This window comes from Schistocerca nitens, chromosome 7 (genome assembly GCF_023898315.1).
Source record: "Schistocerca nitens isolate TAMUIC-IGC-003100 chromosome 7, iqSchNite1.1, whole genome shotgun sequence".
NCBI classification, from domain to species: Eukaryota; Metazoa; Arthropoda; class Insecta; order Orthoptera; family Acrididae; genus Schistocerca; species Schistocerca nitens.
Genome location: NC_064620.1, coordinates 154891441 through 154913806, shown reverse-complemented (window position 1 = coordinate 154913806; position 22366 = coordinate 154891441). Strand labels below are relative to the sequence as shown.

General features: G+C 39.1%; 1 protein-coding gene across 2 annotated transcripts in view; it reads right to left on the bottom strand.

Annotated features, from left to right (window-relative positions):
• Positions 1-22366, bottom strand: part of LOC126194827 (ubiquitin carboxyl-terminal hydrolase 20) — a 186111-nt gene that overhangs the window by 60734 nt on the left and 103011 nt on the right. For both annotated transcript variants that reach the window (XM_049933156.1, XM_049933157.1), the window contains exons 11-13: positions 20492-20670; positions 9989-10181; positions 9206-9460 (exon numbers count right to left, since the gene is read on the bottom strand). In XM_049933156.1, coding sequence (XP_049789113.1) covers positions 9206-9460; positions 9989-10181; positions 20492-20670 — 627 coding nt within the window. The remainder of the gene's footprint in view (positions 1-9205; positions 9461-9988; positions 10182-20491; positions 20671-22366) is intronic.

Genomic DNA, 22366 nt, shown 5'->3' with positions numbered 1-22366 from the left:
AGAATAAAAGTTTAAAAATGTAAGCTTGAGCTATCAGAGATGGTGATCATGTATGTTTAAGGTGTGCTTGTTTTTGTGAATGAATGTGTGTGTGTTACTTTTTCTGACAAAGGCTGTGGCTGGAAGCTAATGTGTAGGTGTCTTTTAGTTGTGCCTGTCTGCAACTTAACATATCATCTTTATGGTAGGTAGCAATCTATCTTTTCCTTACCTTGTTGACATTTCAAGCTGAAGTTTCCATTGTTAGAATAACTCTACACATTTGCAAACATTACAACATCTGAGCTTTAGATTTTATTATTAAAAATAACACTGTACATCACAGAACCACATGTCAAGTAAGTTATTGCAGTGATGTTGTATAGGACAATTTATTACAAAATTAATGGCATTATAGTACTTCTACCATAGTCAATTTAACAGTCAGTCTAAACCCAGTAAATATCATGCCTAATGCAATCTGCCAGGATAGGTATTTAAAATTCACCCAGACTTGAATGTTCAGTTTAAAGAATTATCTTCAACTAATTTAAACAGCAACTGTATTCTTTAGCGTAACAGACATTAGCTAGGGTAAGATAGGTTACTATATTATATGCAACAACTGCTATGCACTCACTGCTGACTGGCATGTTACTGACACAATTACAAAACAATGTCTGTCTCGACAATGGCAACCTGGCAAGGTTTGCTCGATTCCATATCCCCTATCTTATTTTAACCTTGATAACTTTTTCCTCCTTTCTGCACTCTGTATACTATTGGCAATTTGCACATAACTATTTTAAATTTTCATACGAATGAAAAGGCACGTGTTGCATGCACACTACTGAGAAGATTTTACAGCTCTAGCCATCTGAAATTATTGTCTTGAATTTCCATTACCTTTTTATGATAAAAGAGAGAAACTGAACTGCCAGTTATGTGGCATGTTTGGCAGAGATACAAGATTTTTTTAAATTTCCAATTGCACAGCATAAACGCCAGCCATGCGGCAGGTGAATGGTATGCACAGTAAGTGACAGCAAATTTCCCGCGTCACACACACTGTCACTGCTGAGTTCAAAACGTCAGTGTATGCTGAGCTGCAGTCGCATAAACATGGTCACCTAAGTTTATTCTCCTGCCAAGTGTGAATTGTGAAGCATTGTTTGTTGCCTGCGAGCAGAAGGGAATACTCCAGCAGAAATTTGTTGAGGAACAAACCAAGTGTACAGATAAAACTCTGCGAGTGAAGGTGTTGTGCGTGAGTTCTGAAATTGTTGTGATCCCTGACAATGCCTATGCAAGTGAACAACTCATTAACCAATCTTAGCAGCACATTTTAAATCATCTGTCATACTAGTCTGATCCGTGAACAGAAAAAGTGACTATATGAGGGCAGCATTTCCAAATTAGGAGTTTTGAGGTAACATATAACTAATGCCTCAACCGCTACAGTCATTATGTTGAAAAGTAATGATAATATAAGTAACTATTGGTAATACATTTTTATACATGCTGTCTTATTTATAGCTCATCCAAGGTTAACATTGTTATACCTGGCCGCTGAAACATGACACTTCAAGGTCACTCCCCAAGCGCCGTAGAGTTGGTAGTATAACTAACTAACAAGTGACTACCACATTGCCGGCTTCCATGTAAACATTGTATGTCAGTGCACGAATGCCTGCTGTTGTGTTGTGTTACCGCCTTGACTACAGTTTTTGTTTGTTAAACAATGTCACCAAAATGATGTCGTTCACCTAGCGACAATCCGTTGCGCCGTGAAGTGCCATTAAATAGTCAGGATTTGGAATTGCTACGGAGGACGCGTGAGTTTTATGAGCAAGAAAAAGAATTTGTTTCTGTTCATGGGCATGCGTCGATTCCCGCCGATGAAGTTTTAGAGCATACCTCGAAAACTCTGGGACTCAGTGAACGAAAAGTTATAAGGAAAGGGGTGCTACTTCAAGACTTATAAGACAGTGAAGTAAACAGTGTGGAAGGAACAGTCTGTTTTTAAGTACTCCGGGCAAGAAAAAAAAGCAGCCTTGTCCTGTTACAGATATTGATTCTTTCCAATCCAATGTAATTCGTCGGCACATATACGGATACTATAAACGGAAAGAATACCCCACAATAGTGAAGTTGCTAATTTCTTTAAAAGAAAGTGAACTTTTCTCATGGGGGAAAAATGTCACTTAAGATGATATTAAAAAGTATGGGCTTCCGTTTTAAAAAGTTATATGGACGAAAACTGTCAGTAGAAAAAGCTCATGTCGTTGCAGCTTGCACCATTTTCTTACACAAAATTGTAGTAAAGGACATACACTCAGCCATATGCCAGAATGGGATTCTCACTCTGCAGTGGAGCGTGCACTGATATGAAACTTCCTGGCAGATAACAACTGTGTGCCAGACCGAGACTCGAACTCGGGACCTTTTGCCATTCGCAGGCAAGTGCTCTACCAACTGAGTTACCCAAGCACGACTCACGCCCCATCCTCACAGCTTTACTTCTGCCATATCTTGTCTCCCACCTTCCAAACTTTACAGAAGCTCTCCTTTCTTTCAGGTGTGCTAGTTCTGCAAGTTCGCAGGAGAGCTTCTGTAAAGTTTGGAAGGTAGGAGACGAGATACTGGCAGAAGTAAAGCTGTGAGGATGGGGTGTGAGTCGTGCTCAGGTAGCTCAGTTGGTAGAGCACTTGCTTGCGAATGGCAAAAGGTCCCGAGTTCAAGTCTTGGTTTGGCACACAGTTGTTATCTGCCAGGAAGTTTCACTCAGTCATATGGTTAGACGAAACCTGGGTCAACGCTGGAGAATCAGTTGAGAAATGCTGGACAGATGATACTCCGAATAGCAGCGGTCATCAGCCAACAGGAAGAGGATCACGATTAATTGTGGCCCATGCAGGATCTTCAAACGGCTTTGTGCCTGAAGGTCTTCTAGTTTTTCGATCGTAAAAAACTGGTAACTATCATGAGGATATGGACCACCCACGGCTTCTACAGTGGTTTAAAAATTTGTTGCTCCAGTTTAGTGTTCCGACAGTTTTTGTGATGGACAATGCACCATACCATTCCGTGATTTTAGATAAAACTCCCACCACAAGTGAGAGTAAAGAAACTATGGTGCTGTGGTTGCAGGCGAGAGACATTGCTGTGGACATGAGCATGACAAAGTTGCTGTTATACTCGCTCGTGAAACAAAATAAGCCTGTGATGCCTAAATACATTGTAGATGAAATTGCAATCGAACAGAGTCACTTGGTAATTAGGCTACTGCCTTATCACTGTCATTTTAATCCAATTGAATTGGTTTGGAGTGAAGTTGAGGCACACATCAGAAGTAACAACAAGAGTTTTACTATAACAGAAGTGGAAAGACTGCTACATGAAGGTCTTGCTACTGTAGACACTGTGTCATGGAGGAAAAAAGTAGACCATGTTGCTAAACTAATAAGAGAAGCACAGACTATAGATGAAATTATAAATGAAAACAAACAATTAACGATTTCTCATAATGATGATGATGATGAAGACAATGGTTTTGGCGCCAATTCCGATGACAGTGAAGGAGAACTGGATGGAATTGCACCACTGACATTGTAAATTGGTGAGTGTAAATGTATACAGAATTAATTCTTTTTCTCTCTGCAATCGTGTAGGCTATGCATGTTTTGCTTTATTTCTTTCTATGAGTGTGGATAGCATGTTATATGGGATGCTTAGATTACATTATTATACGACATTTTACATGCAGCTATTACTGTAACAATTTGGAACGACTTTTTGTAGATACTGTCATTAACTTTGGGTGTTTTTATTTCCTGGTTTAACATACTATCAAATGCTTAGTCTCCATCGTTGTTCTCTCCATTGTTAGAAAAATGTACTTTGTTGCACTTACATATAAATGTTGATTGTAGCTTACATTTACAAAACGTACTTAGGAGTTGTGGGCGTGTGCGGTGGCAGGTATTGCAACCTCACAATCGCTGTGTAGCCAACCACACGCGAGCTGTCAAGTGACATGTTTCACCGGGCCAGGTACAGATACATTGGATTATATTACATTTTGCCTGCTGTCCTTTAGGGGCATAAGAAATTTAAATCAGGAAAAACTGAACCCAGTTCTTCTTAATTACTGTTCCGCCATGTGGGATGTTCTACATTTTGACCTTTTAAGTTTTGTACTTTTGTAACAAGTAAGAATCCTGCAAGTTGCATTTTAGAGGTGCAAAACCATCAATTCATTAAGTATCATGCTCCCTGATCAGCTACAAACACTGCTTGATCTCATTATTCAATGCCTTTTTTTTTTCTTCTTTTGCATCATCTCTCCTTTCCCTCCAGGGACAATTTTCAACACTTCTCATGTTATTCCTCTAGTCTAAAATAGGTTCTCACTTTTCAATCACTTGTTGATTCAAGAGTTCACAAAATCTTGATTTTCTGGCTGTTAGGATTTGAAAATGAATATGCTAATTACAAACAAATAGCAGAAATTCTGCCAAATGTGAACATGTAAATAGCATCATTAATATAGTCATGGAAAATCTTGAATGGAACATAACTTTCTACACACTTCCCAAAAATAATAAATTTAATAAGCCTGTAGCCAGTTACATGTAAATGGTTACTGTGTAACTTGCACCAAAATGACTTCCTTTCTCATTTACCAACAGTGGCACCCTACTCCCCTTAACCAACCTGCCTGCTTTAAAGATGCATACCCCCTCCTCTGTGTCAGTGCTATGCCCCTTGTACTTACCTATACAAGCCCCTTAAAATCCAAGTGGCTTAACTCCACTTTGTCTTATTTTTGTAATAGGATCAGAGTCTTGCCCAGCAAGTGGCAGTCTGTTAATAGTGTAGTGTAATTTGTTACTCACACACCAACTGCACTGGTAGCAGTACAAGTCTCGTCTGTAAGCAGACACATCTATCTGTTGACACCTGAAGTGGTGTATGTGGGAGTTACCTCAATGTGCCCACCATTGTTCTTTAATTTTTTGCACCGTGTTCAGTGTAATTCATCCTGTGTTACACTGATAAAAACAACATCAGGGAAGTAATTATGTGGGATGACAACGGATCTCATGATGAATATTTTCTATAACATTCAGAGTCTTACAGTGTAGGTCAGTATTTTTTTATATCTAAAAACAAAGATGATGTGACTTACCAAATGGAAGTGCTGGCAGGTCGACAGACACACAAACAATATGTGTGGATGGATATGTGTGTGTGTGCGCGAGTGTATACCCGTCCTTTTTTCCCCACCTAAGGTAAGTCTTTCCGCTTCCGGGATTGGAATGACTCCTTACCCTCTCCCTTAAAACCCACATCCTTTCGTCTTTCCCTCTCCTTCCCTCTTTCCTGATGAGGCAACAGTTTGTTGCGAAAGCTTGAATTTTGTGTGTATGTTTGTGTTTGTTTGTGTGTCTGTCGACCTGCCAGCACTTTCATTTGGTAAGTCACATCATCTTTGTTTTTAGATATATTTTTCCTACGTGGAATGTTTCCCTCTATTATGATCAGTACTTTTTTATTTTCTCATTACCTTGTGACTTTAAATCAAAATCAATAGTTTCTTGTGTTTGCATGCTTTTACCAATATAAAGTACAACATTTTACATGTAACAGCTGACAACAGGGAGGTAGAGGCAGCAAGCAGACAGGTTAGGAAAGTGGAATCAGTTAACTCAGTCTGGTCCAGATAGTAGAATTAAGTGTTATACAATGGCATTTGACTGTGAGGGGGAGATAGAACAGAAGGAAAGTAAGTGACAGTAAAATGAGAGAAGTGGTGGGAGGAGGCATAGGGACATGTGGAGGTAAGTGAGGGACAAAGGCTAGTAGAGACAGACTAGGAGAACTGTGGGACTGCAGGATGTACTATACAGACAATTCCCATTTATGTAGTTCAGAATAGCTGGTATTGTGGGTAAAAATGCAAAGGGCAAGGGGAATGAAACAGCCATTGAAATCAATCATTTTGTGTTTCGAAGAACATTCTGCCACTGGGTGGTCAACACTGCCCTTGGGTACATTTTTACAGTGGTCATTCGTCTGGGTGGACACCTAGTTGATGGCCATGCCCACAGAAAAGGCTGCACAAAGGTACAGCAAGAACTGGTGTAAGACATGACTGCTTTCACAGGACTGGAATATGATGTGCTGGATAGGTGCATAGAACATGTCTTGCACCTGGGTGTTCCACAGGGGTACAACCTACGTGGCAAGGGGTTGAGTGTAGGTGTGGCATATGGAACAGTTGGGAAAGATAGGAAGGAGGAAAACTTGGGGAAAGGTAGGAAGGAGGAAAACTTGGGGGAAGGTTGGAAGGATTGTGTGTACAATGTTCCGCATTTCTGGGCGTGATGATAGATTGTCTCAGCCCTAGGAACATAGCTGAGTAGTTCCTGTTGTGGGTGATACTAGGCGATGAAGTGAAGAAGGGTTCTCCTCTGTATTTTCATTCCCCAAACTCTGAAACGGTTTTCAACGGATCGTTTTACAGCTATTTCATGTGTTTATTTTTCTATTTTCAATGTCCAGTTTGCATTTTTTTCTTTTAATGTATACCTTCCACTTCCACATCCAGTACTCTCTTACAGTGATTACCCATGCTTGAAAACTCTCTGACATCATTTCATTCCTTTTCTTATATCTGCAGTGGCAGTGTCCCAAATAGACCACTGCCCCATCTACCTATATCATTTCATAAAAGCATTCCTATTCCTAGCTGCAGCTCAGTTATGCATCCCATTTCTACAGTTCTGCCGAACTCAGAATATCGCCCAATGGCCTAACCTCTAAAACTCCCTCTCTCTACATATGCAGCCCTCCTTACACAATGAACTCCCAATCTTCAGATTTCTTCCATCCCTATTTCTCTCATACATTGTATGAGAGAAACAAATTTCCATGCCACAGGCATCCATGACACTTCTGTTCCCGTCATGACATGGAGTTACTGTACAAATCCTACATACGTACTCCCCACCTCCCAAATTTAAATTTTTGGGCTCGAAGATTTGGAAAGGTACGCCAGACATCAACTTTAAAAGTATGCCAGTTTAAAGATGTACTCCCGGGTTAGGGCACCACTGTCCAAAAACACCTAGCCTACACTCAAAACTCCTCTCCAACATCCCATCACAAAACCCAAATCCCAAACAAATCCAAATCAATGTTGTCAACTTGTCTACCAAAATCCTCAATCCCATGGTAGTTTCAGTCTTGTCGAAAGGCCGCACCTTCAGTCTCACATCCTAATTCAATCACACTGGTCTCAACATAGTTCTACTTTCCATCTACCCCTGTAGTTGAAACACTTTTTGCCACCAAACCCTCCAGCTAAAGGCCATCATCAACCCTTTCCTCTGCCAATTCATGCTTCTGCCCAAACATGACCCTCCCCAATCCATGATTTCTTTCCAGGAATTCCTTGCCTTGAACCTGGCCATACTCTCCTTTCCTAGTTCCCATTCCAAAAACACCACCCTCTTGATGGGAGAAAGAACAGACACTTATGGCCAAATATAGACCCGGATTTGACAATCCTGTCTATGGACAAACGATCCACCACTGTCATGATGAACCATAGTTATCACCCAACAGAAGGTATCTGCCACCTGTCAGGCTCTTCCTCCTGCAAGTCCCGATAAAGTGATATCAGTCCAACATGTCTTCCAATCCCTACTAAAATCCTTAGGCCCATACCAGAACCTTTCCCCTGAACCCTTCCCTTACTTCCTCTAATGCACCATCTGTAGGCCAGCCAAAATTCATAAGCCTAACCACCTCAATGCCCCACTGCAGCTGGTAACTGTGTTCTTACAACCCAGCATGCCACCTCTCTGATGGCTCCATCAAAGTCTCTGTCCATATCAAGCCTGCTAATCATCAACAATATGTCCACTTTGATCTCTGTCAACTAGAAAGTCTCTCCAATACAAACTGGCCACTTATGGACAATGCAACAGCAGTAATTAACTTGCAAACCTAGTCCATAAACAGATCTCCCACGTCATAACCATTACTGTTCATAGTCCTTCAACCACTCCTGAAAATCAATTGCAACAGAGAAACCCCATCATTACTCTGAATCACTCCAAATTCAAGCAAATTAACCACTTCCTTCACCATGGCTTGGGCTACCTATGATCTTCCCAAAATGAGGAACATCCAACCCATATTCCTTTCCATCTCTCCTAGAGTGGTAATAGAAGGGCGTGATTTATTTTGTAATATTTTGGGTGTGCCATGTTCACTGTTGAAGCAGGGATGAAAACTTTGCAAAACAATGGGTCTAGTTTGACATAATATACACAAAAATTGTGACAGGCAAGCACTCAATATTAAGTACATAGCAGGTGTTGTGTACACACACTCAGGTTCACATTTTTGCCTATTTTCAACAGCTTAGACAACAATCAAAAGATGAACATTTCAGAAATTTTGTCCATAAATGTTGTGAATTCACCAAGATACTTAATTTAGTATGAGGATCAGTGGCCACAAAGTTATTGACACAAAAATTATTATGGAATTGAAGAAATGTGGAAGAAATTTAAGTAGTTTCAATATTGTGAAAAGGAAAGTTGCCACTCACCATATAGCAGAGATGCTGAATCGACTCAGCATCTCCGCTAGAAGGTGAGTGGCAACTTTCCTTTTCACAATATTGTTACATTCCATCCTGGTTTTTCCACTGTTTGATATTTAAGTAGTTTGTTTGAAATCATTACTTTCATTTTCATATCCAAACCTTCACTGTGGCAAAGGGAATTTTTGTGGAACACTTTTAAATATTACTGAACCACTTGAAACATGAGTACTGACAGAACTAGTAATGGCTCGTAAAAGTCAGTTGTGGTTTAGCAACAAAATTCAAGAAGCAGAAAGTATTACACAGCAAGAGCAAAGGAGCTTCAAAGATGGTGGGTAAGCTAAGGCTAACTGGAATTATGCAGATTATATTACCTGCATGCATTAAATAAACATGTGTACCAATATATAAAAATGTTAAGCCATATAAGAATAAAATAGAGACATTCATCAACTCAGACTGAAAGTACCTTATCTGTGGAACAATCATCTTTTCTAGGAACCACATTTCGTATGTACTGAAACTTGGACACCTCATTCCATCAAAGAAAACATCATCAACCATATATCACAAAGAAATAACTTATTAGTGTAATAAACTCACGTCTCATACAGGTACTCCCACACTGGCTGTGATAATATGGTACACAGCTGGTGCATATCTGCAGCTTTGGAAGGCTGCACTCTGCCATGAGCACAAAGAAAGTCAGAGTTGTCAATCGGACCTGGCTCTGAAAATGTGTTAAATTTGTTGACCCACTGCTTGGAGACATAGAAATCTAGAGATGGTTCATTGGATGAGAGTTCAATGAGTTCAACAGCTCGCTGGCGTTTCTTTCCAATCTCGTCACATGACTTCCTATTTATGAAAGGGAAAAAAAAAAGAAGTAGTAAAACTGCTTTTAATTTTATCTTCAAATAGCCTTAAAATGTATGTACAAAATGGAAAAAAGTAAAACTAGTTTTAATTTAATCATTTAATTGCTTTATATTGTAAGTACAAAAAAATAAATACTGTTTATAAAGCCATAAGGTGGTAACACCATTTAACAGAAACTGTTTCGAAGCTTCGGGTTCCACACTGATTAATATTCACTAATATCCCATTCTTAGTAAATCTTACAAATGACATAGTATTATATTTGCTTATGAGAAACTAAACTCATGGTTGTTATAAGTATATAAGTCCTGGGGCTAATACAAATAGAAACACCCTCGAGGGTAAAAATATGATTCTAATGATGAACAACTAACTAATGTAAATGCATGAAAGAATCACCAGAAGAAATTGTTAGGAATTAATTCTTGCACTTAGGGCAGGGAAGAACTATTTTATGGGTGAAAAATTTAGTGCCAAAACCAAACATCAGTTTTAGGGCAGACTTACTTGTAGAAGAGAACATATGCCTCACAGTTCTGGACTGTTTCAGGAGACACTTGTGTAACATACTGGTCATCAAATTCAAACCACTGCTCACTAATACAGTTCAGGGAGTAACAGGTGTAGTGACCACCACCAGCTGTTCCATGGTGGCAAATCACAGACATCAAGTCGTAACTAGTGACTTGTGAGACACAATCTGAAACACAAAAGCCATTATGTATGAACAGTAAAGTTAAATTCATAGGTTTCCAGTCACAATGACACAAATCTACTAATGCACTAACAAATACACATTAATCTATTTTGTTTCTTAATCAGTAAGTTGACTTCTTCAAATCTAAACACAATGGTAATAAAAAAGGTGATTGTGAAGGGTAATAAATAATTTCACCCCATTACACTAAAGCATTTGTGTCTCTATATACAAACCAGCAAAACTCAATTAACAGGTCACTAAATAATCTTTTCCCCACCTCATCAATAATAACTCATCACGACAGCATGCACACAATTTACTGAATGATGTGCACAAACTGTGCAGCTTTCTACAATGGCTTTATCATGGAAAAACTGTATGAAGATAACCAACCCCCCCATGAACCATAGACCTCGCCGTTGGTGGGGAGGCTTGCGTGCCTCAGCGATACAGATAGCCGTACCGTAGGTGCAACCACAATGGAGGGGTATCTGTTGAGATACCAGACAAACTTGTGGTTCCTGAAGAGGGGCAGCAGCCTTTTCAGTAGTTGCAGAGGGAACAGTCTGGATGATTGACTGATCTGGCCTTGTAACACTAACCAAAACGGCCTTGCTGTGCTGGTACTGCGAACGGCTTGAAAGCATGGGGAAACTACGGCTGTAATTTTTCCCGAGAGCATGCAGCTTTACTGTATGGATAAATGATGATGGCGTCCTCTTGGGTAAAATATTCCGGAGGTAAAATAGTCCCCCATTCGGATCTCTGGGCGGGGACTACTCAGGAGGATGTCGTTATCAGGAGGAAGAAAACTGGCATTCTACAGATCGGAGCGTGGAATGTCAGATCCCTTAATCGGGCAGGTAGGTTAGAAAATTTAAAAAGGGAAATGGATAGGTTAAAGTTGGATATAGTGGGAATTAGTGAAGTTCGGTGGCAGGAGGAACAAGACTTTTGGTCAGGTGAATACAGGATTATAAATACAAAATCAAATAGGGGTAATGCAGGAGTAGGTTTAATAATGAATAACACAATAGGAATGTGGGTAAGCTACTACAAACAGCACAGCGAACGCATTGTTGTGGCCAAGATAGACACAAAGCCCACGCCTACGACAGTAGTGCAAGTCTATATGCCAAGTAGCTCTGCAGATGACGAAGAAACTGAAGAAATGTATGATGAAATAAAAGAAATTATTCAGATAGTGAAGGGAGACGAAAACTTAATAGTCATGGGTGACTGGAATTCGGTAGTAGGAAAAGGGAGAGAAGGAAACGTAGTAGGTGAATATGGATTGGGGGTAAGAAATGAAAGAGGAATCCGCCTGGTAGAATTTTGCGCAGAGCATAACTTAATCAAGAATCATCAAAGAAGGTTGTATACATGGAAGAACCCTGGAGATACTAAAAGGTATCAGATAGATTATATAATGGTAAGACAGAGATTTAGGAACCAGGTTTTAAATTGTAAGACATTTCCAGGGGCAGATGTGGACTCTGACCACAATCTATTGGTTATGAACTGTAGATTAAAACTGAAGAAACTGCAAAAAGGTGGGAATTTAAGGAGATGGGACCTGGATAAACTGACTAAACCAGAGGTTGCACAGAGTTTCAGGGAGAGCATAAGGGAACAATTGACAAGAATGGGGGAGAGAAACACAGTAGAAGAAGAATGGGTAGCTCTGAGGGATGAAGTAGTGAAGGCAGCAGAGGATCATGTAGGTAAAAAGATGAGGGATAATAGAAATCCTTGGGTGACAGAAGAAATATTGAATTTAATTGACAAAAGGAGAAAATATAAAAAATGCAGTAAATGAAGCAGGCAAAAAGGAATATAAACGTCTCAAAAATGAGATCAACAGGAAGTGCAAAATGGCTAAGCAGGGATGGCTAGAGGACAAATGTAAGGATGTAGAGGCTTATCTCACTAGGGGTAAGATAGATACTGCCTACAGGAAAATTGGAGAGACCTTTGGAGAAAAGAGAACGACTTGTATGAATATCAAGAGCTCAGATGGAAACCCAGTTCTAAGCAAAGAAGGGAAGGCAGAAAGATGGAAGGAGTATATAGAGGGTTTATACAAGGGCTATGTACTTGAGGACAGTATTATGGAAATGGAAGAGGATGTAGATGAAGATGAAATAGGAGATATGATACTGTGTGAAGAGTTTGACAGAGCACTGAAAGACCTGAGTCGAAACAAGGCCCCGGGAGTAGACAACATTCCATTAGAACTACTGACAGCCTTGGGAGAGCCAGTCATGACAAAACTCTACCATCTGGTGAGCAAAATGTATGCGACAGGCGAAATATCCTCAGACTTCAAGAAGAATATAATAATTCCAATCCCAAAGAAAGCAGGCGTTGACAGATGTGAAAATTACCGAACTATCAGTTTAATAAGTCACAGCTGCAAAATACTAACATGAATGCTTTACAGACGAATGGAAAAACTGGTAGAAGCCGACCTTGGGGAAGATCAGTTTGGATTCCGTAGAAATATGGGGACACGTGAGGCAATACTGACCCTACGACTTATATTAGAAAATAGATTAAGAAAAGGCAAACCAACGTTTCTAGCATTTGTAGACTTAGAGAAAGCTTTTGACAATGTTGACTGGAATACTCTCTTTCAAATTCTGAAGGTGGCAGGAGTAAAATACAGGGAGCGAAAGGCTATTTACAATTTGTACAGAAACCAGATGGCAGTTATAAGGGTGGAGGGGCATGAAAGGGAAGCAGTGGTTGGGAAGGGAGTGAGACAGGGTTGTAGCCTCTCCCTGATGTTATTCAATCTGTATATTGAGCAAGCAGTAAAGGAAACAAAAGAAAAATTCGGAGTAGGTACTAAAATCCATGGAGAAGAAATAAAAACTTTGAGGTTCGCCGATGACATTGTAATTCTGTCAGAGACAGCAAAGGACTTGGAAGAGCAGTTGAATGGAATGGACAGTGTCTTAAAAGAAGGATATAAGATAAACATCAACAAAAGCAAAACGAGGATAATGGAATGTAGTCGAATTAAGTCGGGTGATGCTGAGGGAATTAAGATTAGGAAATGAGACACTTCAAGTAGTAAAGGTGTTTTGCTATTTGGGGAGCAAAATAACTGATGATGGTCGAAGTAGAGAGGATATAAAATATAGACTGGCAATGGCAAGGAAAGCGTTTCTGAAGAAGAGAAATTTGTTAACATCGGGTATAGATTTAAGTGTCAGGAAGTCGTTTCTGAAAGTATATGTATGGAGTGTAGCCATGTATGGAAGTGAAACATGGACGATAAATTGTTTAGACAAGAAGAGAATAGAAGCTTTCGAAATGTGGTGCTACAGAAGAATGCTGAAGATTAGATGGGTAGATCACGTAACTAATGAGGAGGTACTGAATAGGATTGGGGAGAAGAGGAGTTTGTGGCACAACTTGACTAGAAGAAGGGATCGGTTGGTAGGACATGTTCTGAGGCATCAAGGGATCACAAATTTAGTATTGGAGGGCAGCGTGGAGGGTAAAAATCGTAGAGGGAGACCAAGAGATGAATACACTAAGCAGATTCAGAAAGATGTAGGTTGCAGTAGGTACTGTGAGATGAAGAAGCTTGCACAGGATAGAGTAGCGTGGAGAGCTGCATCAAACCAGTCTCACGACTGAAGACCACCACAACAACAAGATAACCAAAATTAATTTTTTTTGGGTTCCTTATACTGCCCATCCAACTCAGAAGATACAGTTTCTGAAAGGTCAAGGAAAATTTGAGTGTCATTTCGAATAGATACCCTAATCTTAAATTATAGCTGGTGGTGACTGCAGTCCACCACAGACAAGTTGGCGAGAATATAGATTTAAAGTCAGTGGTAGGCAGAAAAAAATCATCCAAAATTGTACCCAGAAAATTATTTTGAGCATTTAGTTCATAAGCCCACATGAATTGTAAATGGTTGTGATAACATACTAGACTTCTTAGTCATAAAAAAATCATGAGAAAATACAGCTCATAATGAGGTTCCAGAGGTTAGTGACCACAAGGCTGTTGTAGTGAGACTGAATACCATAACACCCAAATCCGCCAAACAACTCAAAATACAATTATTTCAAATAGGAAATAAAAATTTGCTTGACAACTTTCTAAGGGTCAGTCTCCACCTCTTCCATACTATGTAAGTTTAGACCGGATGTACCTTAAACTCAAAGAAATACACCACCTGACAAAAAAAGTAAAGCACGAATAAGGGGCGGAGGAAATGAGATGAAACTGTACTGGTTTAGAGAGTATGTGTTGTTATTTCAGCAATTACAATATTGATTTAAGTTTATAGAGAACTCTGCAATATAGATCCCACTCATCAGTACGATGTTGCACCTCCTTGGCCTACATGGAAGCACCGATGCAGTTGGGAAGGGTGTGAGAAAGCCATTGTTTCTTCTTGAGGCAAACTTGCCCACAACTGTTGTAACTGGTCCTCGACAGCCTGGCTGCTAGGACTTGGACAAAGTTGGTGACTGAGCTGGTACCACAAATGTTTTATTGGGGAGAGGTCTGGGGGTCTTGCTGGCCACAGGGTACCTATAACATCACGCCGACAATTCATAGGGATAAGTGCTTTTTGAAAAGAATGGCACCATGAACAGTTGTACAGGAGATAACACATGAGAATGCAGGATATTTGCGACATACCGCTGCACTGTCAGAATTCTCTCAATCGCTAACAGCCGTGAGCTGAAGTTATACTCGATGGCTCCGCACATCGTGACACCAAGAGCATCAATGCTGTGCCTTCCCAAAACATTGGAAGAATGCGACCTCTCCCAGTTTCACCAGATACTCGCTGATGATTGTTATCCAGGATAGTGCAGAGCTGCAACTCATCACTCGGCATCATGCGAAGCCATTCATCAGCTTCCAAGTCGTGGCACCTCTCCAAGCACGGGCATTTGTGTTGTGGTTTTAATAGCAGTCAACACATGGTACAGTAACTCCCTAGTCCAGCAACTGCTAGGCTCTGACCAATGGCGCAGGATGACAAGAAATGGGTCACGGAGTTTTTTTGTTTGATGTTGGATGCAAGACTTACAAAAAATCAAAAGACATTCATAGCACTTGTCGACGTAGAAAAAGCATCCGACACTGTAAAATGGTGCAAGATATTTGAAATTGTCAGGAAAAAAGGAGAAAGCTGCAGGGAAAGACTGACCTGATGAATCCATAATAGGGACATGTAAGACACTGGCTCATTGATGTTACATTATTGATATGATTTTCATAAAATACATTAAATTTAAGGAAGTTGCAGTTATTGGATGAATGTTGATACAAGCGTTTAGTCTGGTTCTCATAGGCGAATGTCAAAACCCAAAGTAAATAGCAAAAAATGTTGAAATATGTTAATAAAATTTTCTCGGACTTCCAGCCACGTCAGGTGGTTAAAATCCCACGAGCTTTCGACCGAGCTGTCCTCAGTCATTGTCAAGTGGTAAGACTGTCTTACCACTTGACAATGACTGAGGACAGCTCGGTCGAAAGCTCGTGGGATTTTAACCACCTGACGCGGCTGGAAGCACGAGAAAATTTTATTAACTCATATCGCCGCGAAACCATGCATTCATACCTGAAATATGTTAGTTACAAAAATTCTAATATGCAAAAAAACCATTAAGAAAAAGCCCAGCAGAGTTAACAGTTCGTGTAATGTTAAAAAGATTAAAAAGTCAGATCGTAGGAATGCAGCTGAGTTGAGTTTGGTTTGAGGTGAGTAAATGAAGATCTTTAATCATTGCAACCACATAAGAATGTGAAAACGTTTCATAATCCCCTCAGGACTTCTACAGTGAACATTAATAATATTTAACCTTTAGGTGACGAGGTGTTTTTTCCCATGTAAGTATGATACACATGTCACCTTTTACTTTTTGGGAATAGAAATGAATAAAACTTCTCTATTCATTCATACAATTCAGAGTTTCTCGGCCAGCATTTGCAATATTGTTGCTATTTGATTTGTGGGCATAATGCCGTGGTCCAAGAACTATGCATTGGACCAAGGCCTTATGACCACAAATCAAATATCAGCAACATTGCTCAATTTTTTATTTATTTCTACATCTGTATTGAGGTATCACGTGGTAAATATCCATACCAGTGAATCCAGAGGAAAACAATTACACAGGGTAGATACACAGTAGCTGCAGTAGAACATATATTTACCATTGTTACTTAAAGGATTAACGTCATCTTCATCACCACCAATTCACCCAGATTAGTAAGAATTTATGTAACATTTTCTTGGTTCAAAATTCAGTTTATCACTTTGAAAGAACAATGACGATATGACGTGGATACTTCAAATAACTAATATTTTTGAACTGACATTTTGACTTAATTCTCAAGCTATATTGCGAGCAGGAGTGTTACAAAGGCTGTCAATGACAAGATTCAATGAAGACATGGCTATACTCAGTGAAAGTGAGGAATAACTGCAAGACATGCTAAATGGAATGAACAGTCTAAAGACCAATTCACAACAGTTGTAATGTCACATCAAGTCATACCATGTCAAAAAGTCACATCATGTTAAAACATTCCACAATGCATTTCAAATGGTGGCATTCACATAGACTGTCAACATACTGTAACATCACGTTAAGCTAAGGTTTCTAAGGAAGAAAGTTTTGATGCCTTCGTCATCTGCTAACATCGGAAATTAACTTATTTTCGCCATTCTCACTCATGTTGTAGGAGTGGATTTAGTGCTCCTGTCATCTTAATCTCTGTTTTATTATTATGCTTTGTTTCCGTGGCAAATCATAAATGTTCAATGATGACTTCGATATTTTTTCCAATGATTATTCTTCTACAAGCAAGGTCGAGTAGCTGAAAGTGAAAAGTTATGGTTTTACAATACTAGAAGAGGGCTGACACCCACACTGTATGTAAGTGAGAACATAAGACGATGAAACAATTTTCATTAAATAACATTTTCAGTGAAAAAGTCAGCTGTAATGAAGCAGAAAAATACAGTTGTTTATAAAGTTACTAGTTATGTAAGAAAAAAAAACATAATGGATTAGGTAAACAGCCACTATTTATTCCTTTATAAATACTTTTTGATGAGTTTGTATGTATTATGTTTTCCTTAGCAAATAAATGTAGATTTCTCAAGTGTTGTTTCACTGCTCAGTATTTTATCAAATAAAACTGATCAAGAACATGTGTTATGAAGTTTCTACAACTATTAATAAACTTCACTGTTATTAGTCCTTCATTTCCAATACTACACAATGACTTTTTGTATCACAGATGGTAATGTTCACAATTTCACCTTTACCGCTCAGTACTGGGCTAATCAAATTGACATTGCATGATGTGACGTGATGTGAAGAAGGACAGTGTGAAGACACCCTGAGGTGACGGTGCCGTGACATGGTAAGACACAACATGACAGCTAGTGTGAATTGGCCTCAATGAGAACAGCATGTTAATTGGGAGTAAACTGCAGAAAGACAAAAGTAATGAGGAGCACGAGAAATGAGATCAGCAATAAACTTATCAAAATTGGTGACCACAAAGTAGACAGAGCGAAGGAATTCTGTTATCTCAAAAGCAAAAGAACATTAAATACAAAGCCTATCACAGGCACCAAAGAGGGCATTCCTGGCCAAGAGAAGTCTGCTTGTATCAAATATAGGCCTAAATTTGAGGAAGAATTTTCTGAGAATGCGCACTTGGAGCACAGCATTCCACAGAAGTAAATAAAGGACTGTTGGAAAACAGGGAAAGAATAGAACTGTAGAGTTTGAGATGTGGCACTGCAGAAGAATGTCGAAAATTTGGTAGACTGATACAATACGAAGTGACAGGATTCTCTGTAGAATCGGGAAGTTAATGAGCATACGAAGAACAATGACAAGATGAAGGGACAGGATGATAGAACACGTCACGACATAGGGGAATTACTTCCTCAATGCTACAAGGAGTTGCAGATGGTAAAAATTGTAGAGAAAGACAGAGTTCAGAATAAATCCAATAAAAATTTGAAGACACTGGTTGCAAGTGCAACAATGAAAAGTAGAAGTTGGCACAGGAAAGGAAGTCACACCAGTCAAAAGGTCGATGGGTGGAGGGAGGGTGGGAGGAACTACCAGTCTCATAAACCATCTAACTTTCCACACTCTGACTCACAGAACACCAGTTTTGTTTTACCCAATGACATTTTCCAGAGTATTTCGCACCTGTAGATCCAGGAAACCTGTTTTATCTACAGAATATTGTATCTAATAGCCTGCCATCATCATTAAGCAATACAACTGACCAGCATGTCCTAGGGAAAATAAAGGGTGCAGTTTCCCCTTGCTGCATGCACACCATAAGAGACATTTTGCTGTGTGTGTGTGTGTGTGTGTGTGTGTGTGTGTGTGTGTGTGTGTTTTCCCCTTCCCCCTCTTGTGTTGCATTTTATTTTCTTTTGTTCTCTCTCTCACACACACGAGAGAGAGAGAGAGAGAGAGAGAGAGAGAGAGAGAGAGAGAGAGAGAGAGAGAGAGAGAGAAAATCTGCACTCATATTCATTAATTTTATGACATTTGGCTGTATTAGCATTTCTTCACATCATGACATGTGAAAAATAATTTTGTGCTCGTAACTCAATGTCTCAAACTGCATGTGTGAAATATTTTGCCTCGTTTATGAGTTATCCTGTATATAAAACAAAAGGCGCAAATATTACAACAAGATGTTCATCATGAATCCAGATGGTTTTATATATGTGTGTACTGTGTATTTGGTCTTTTAGGTCTTGTTTGGAAAAGAAGTTGCATGGTAGTTGCCACGTTTATATGGATAATTATTACAATAGCTCCAAACTAATAAACTTCCACTTTACACACCAAGGTTAAACAGGACGAACACTGCAAAAAAGACGTATCCACAAAACTGCCTAACGGAAATAGTACAGTTCATTAAAGTTGATAAGACGTTTGCTACATTATCACAGAATTTATGAATACAGTGGTGGAAGTATTGAATACACACCAGCAAATCTCAAAACTACTACTAATAATTATCAATTATAACAAAACACATTTATTAGCAGCTTTTAATACACAAATTTTAAACTGGATGATTTTTAAAATGGTAAGTAGCATGTCTGAAATGTGTTACAACCCATTCCAACAAGAAGGATTCTCGTTAGAATCCGCAATCAAAACCAGAAACTTGAAGACCATGAGACACGGAATCCAGCTTTGAATTCTATGTTAATTTTGTTTTATATGTGGAATCAACTTTACTGTTGTGGAGAAAAGTTGACAAAATTAATTCAAGTACTGGCTGGTTGGTCACTGATCCACAACAGCAGAGAACTTAGGATCAGAAAGCGATTTGTGTGACCATGTGCCATAACATGAATCTCTTTATTAATGTTAATATTGTATCTATGTAAACTACACTTAGCACAGAGAAAGTAAAATTGTGTGTACAACATTTTGAGCAGATATTTGAATGAACTATCTGAATATTTAGAAACATTACTTTTTGAAATAAGTATTTTGTGTATTTTTATTAGCACAGTTATGTGGAAGAAACTGAAGAGAAAAACAAAGTATGTGTGAAACTGTCACATAGTCTACAAACAGATGAAATTCTGTTTGAAGGAATTAAGAGAATACAGCAGATTTGTATTAACAAGCTTTACATTATTTGTATGAACATGTATGACAGGACTATTTCAAACATCACAGTTTACCACAATGGTAATGAGTTTTGCCTTCAAATATCCTAACAGCAGCATCACTCCAGTGCCAAGCAAACAAAACAGCCAGCAATGAACTCCGATATTTCAATCAGGGTTGAGAACTATGCACCTCGTTCATGAAGACAGGGCCGACAATCAAGTTTTCTTAGATGGAGTAAACTGTATCTAGTTTAAAGCTGATGTCTACTGACTAGCATATACAGGGTGAGGCAATAAAATTGATCTTAACAGCTCCAGGTGGAGCATTTGCCCACACAATTGTCGAGATATGCTGCTCTCTTGTGACAGGTGTTGGGTTGATTTGGCAGGACCCTGAAGCATTTTCTGGTGTGTGGGCATGTTTTGGAATGCTCTTCGTTGGCACTTTGACACCATTAAACTTCTCGGCAAATAACTGGCCACACCGTTTCCAAGACTTTGAAGTCACACACACACACACACACACACACACACACACACACACACACAATCATATCCACTCATCGAGGCAACTTTTATTTGCTCCACGTCGTATAAATAGAACATCAATTACATTTACTTATTATAAATATAAAAAAGATATACCTTTATGTAGGTAGGGTCTCATGTCAAGACCTTCCAGAGGGAAAGATACGTAACTTCCAATTTTGGAGCTGTACATTAACTCGTGCCGAAATCGCTTCAGATGGATGCAGAGAACTTCTGGCAACTCCAGAACTTTGGAGTATTTGACACCATTTCGAAGTAAATTGCACTTTTCACAGCTGGTAAAACAAAACAAAAACATAAAAAGAATATCCTGCTAATACTTCTACAACAGCTTTCATTTTACATTTTAATGAAATTTCTGCACAATTATTTTTTTTAGTGTACTGAATATTTTGTTGTCCTTTTATTTTGTTGTTATCATCAGATACCCTCATACTTAGCACTACTTTTTGTACAACTGTGATCAAACTCTCAGAAACCAGGCAAATGTCACAAGAGGACTTTTTCAGTTTAATCTGTATTTCCTACATGACTTTCCATGGCAGTGGCATAACATTACCAACATTCTGAATTGATCTTTCTGCATCCAGTACTAATGAATCCAATTATCATCATATTTCAGAGTCAAAGAATTACTGAAAACTTCTCTTCATGCCACATCTCCATATATTTTCTGAAATCTAACGTCTATTGTAACAAAGAAAGAAAACTTCAATATAATTCAAACACTTCGCGATACTTGCTTAAAACCAATTACATCAGTAATATATTACACCAAAATACAGATATACATTTATTTTTTGGGAAGAAAACAACATCAATTTACAGTATATGAGAGATATAATTCTTTTAATACTCATGGCCCACCTTTACTTGGCCTCTGCGAGATAGTTGGAAGTAACCTGTCTTCGTGCCACTCTGAAATGTTTACCCTCATTGCCAACCTTTGTTATGTAGCAGTATTGCACCAAAACAATAAGTAGCTGTTGTCAATACAGCACTGACCTGTGTGTGGCATTGTCCTTAATGACTGTCAATATTATTTACAGAAATTGTCCATAATGACTGTCAATATTATTTACAGAAATCAGTGAAGAGACTGTACTTGATCTTTCTAGCGAAGTGACTCACCGTCATCTTTTGTGTCACTTCTGTAACATTACATATTCATTTATTTTATATGCTATAATCTGGCTGCTGCGGAAGCAGGAGGCAGGGCTAGAGTCAGTAGCCAATGAGCTACGAGATGACTGCAGTCTTCCGCTCCTGGCATCCTTCACCCAGGATCCGACTAAAAGTGTGCGATCAGTACAAAGCTTTTGGGACCTTGTGAGGATACAGAATTTCCACGTGGTTAAATTTGGGATTTTTCCTTTAAAACTCAGAAGTGCGAAGTTTTCTGTATACTTATCATTGTATATACAAGGGCGTGCTGAAAAGTAATATCTCCGAAATTTTTATACTTTCCTCAATGAGCAGGCATTAATTGTCAAGCTTATTGCTCAGTCAACTTTATCGCTTTGCTGATGCAGGTTGCAGCCCTCTGTTGCTAAAGGTTCCAAACTGTACAGGGTAATGTTGCATGTGTAACTTAACTAAGCCGGTGTGCAAGAGTCCCTCAGAAAACTGGCAGCATGAATTCGAGGAGTTCGGTCACACACGGAATACCCTGTCCTTCAGCATGACAATGCCAGACTGCATGTGAGCACTGCGACATTTGCAACAATTGAACACCTTGGGTTTACTATCATTGACCACTCTCCATACAGTCCTGCCTTGGCTCCTTCCGATTTTCATCCATTTCCAAAACTTAAAGAATGCTTTTGACGAGTTTGAGTGACGAAGTGCTGCAAGGAGAGGTGGGTTTATGGCTCTGTCAACAAAGTCAAACATTCTACAGTGATGGTATCAACAAACTGGTCTCTCGCTGGGAGAAACATGTTCATCGCCAGGTTGACTATGTTGAGAAAT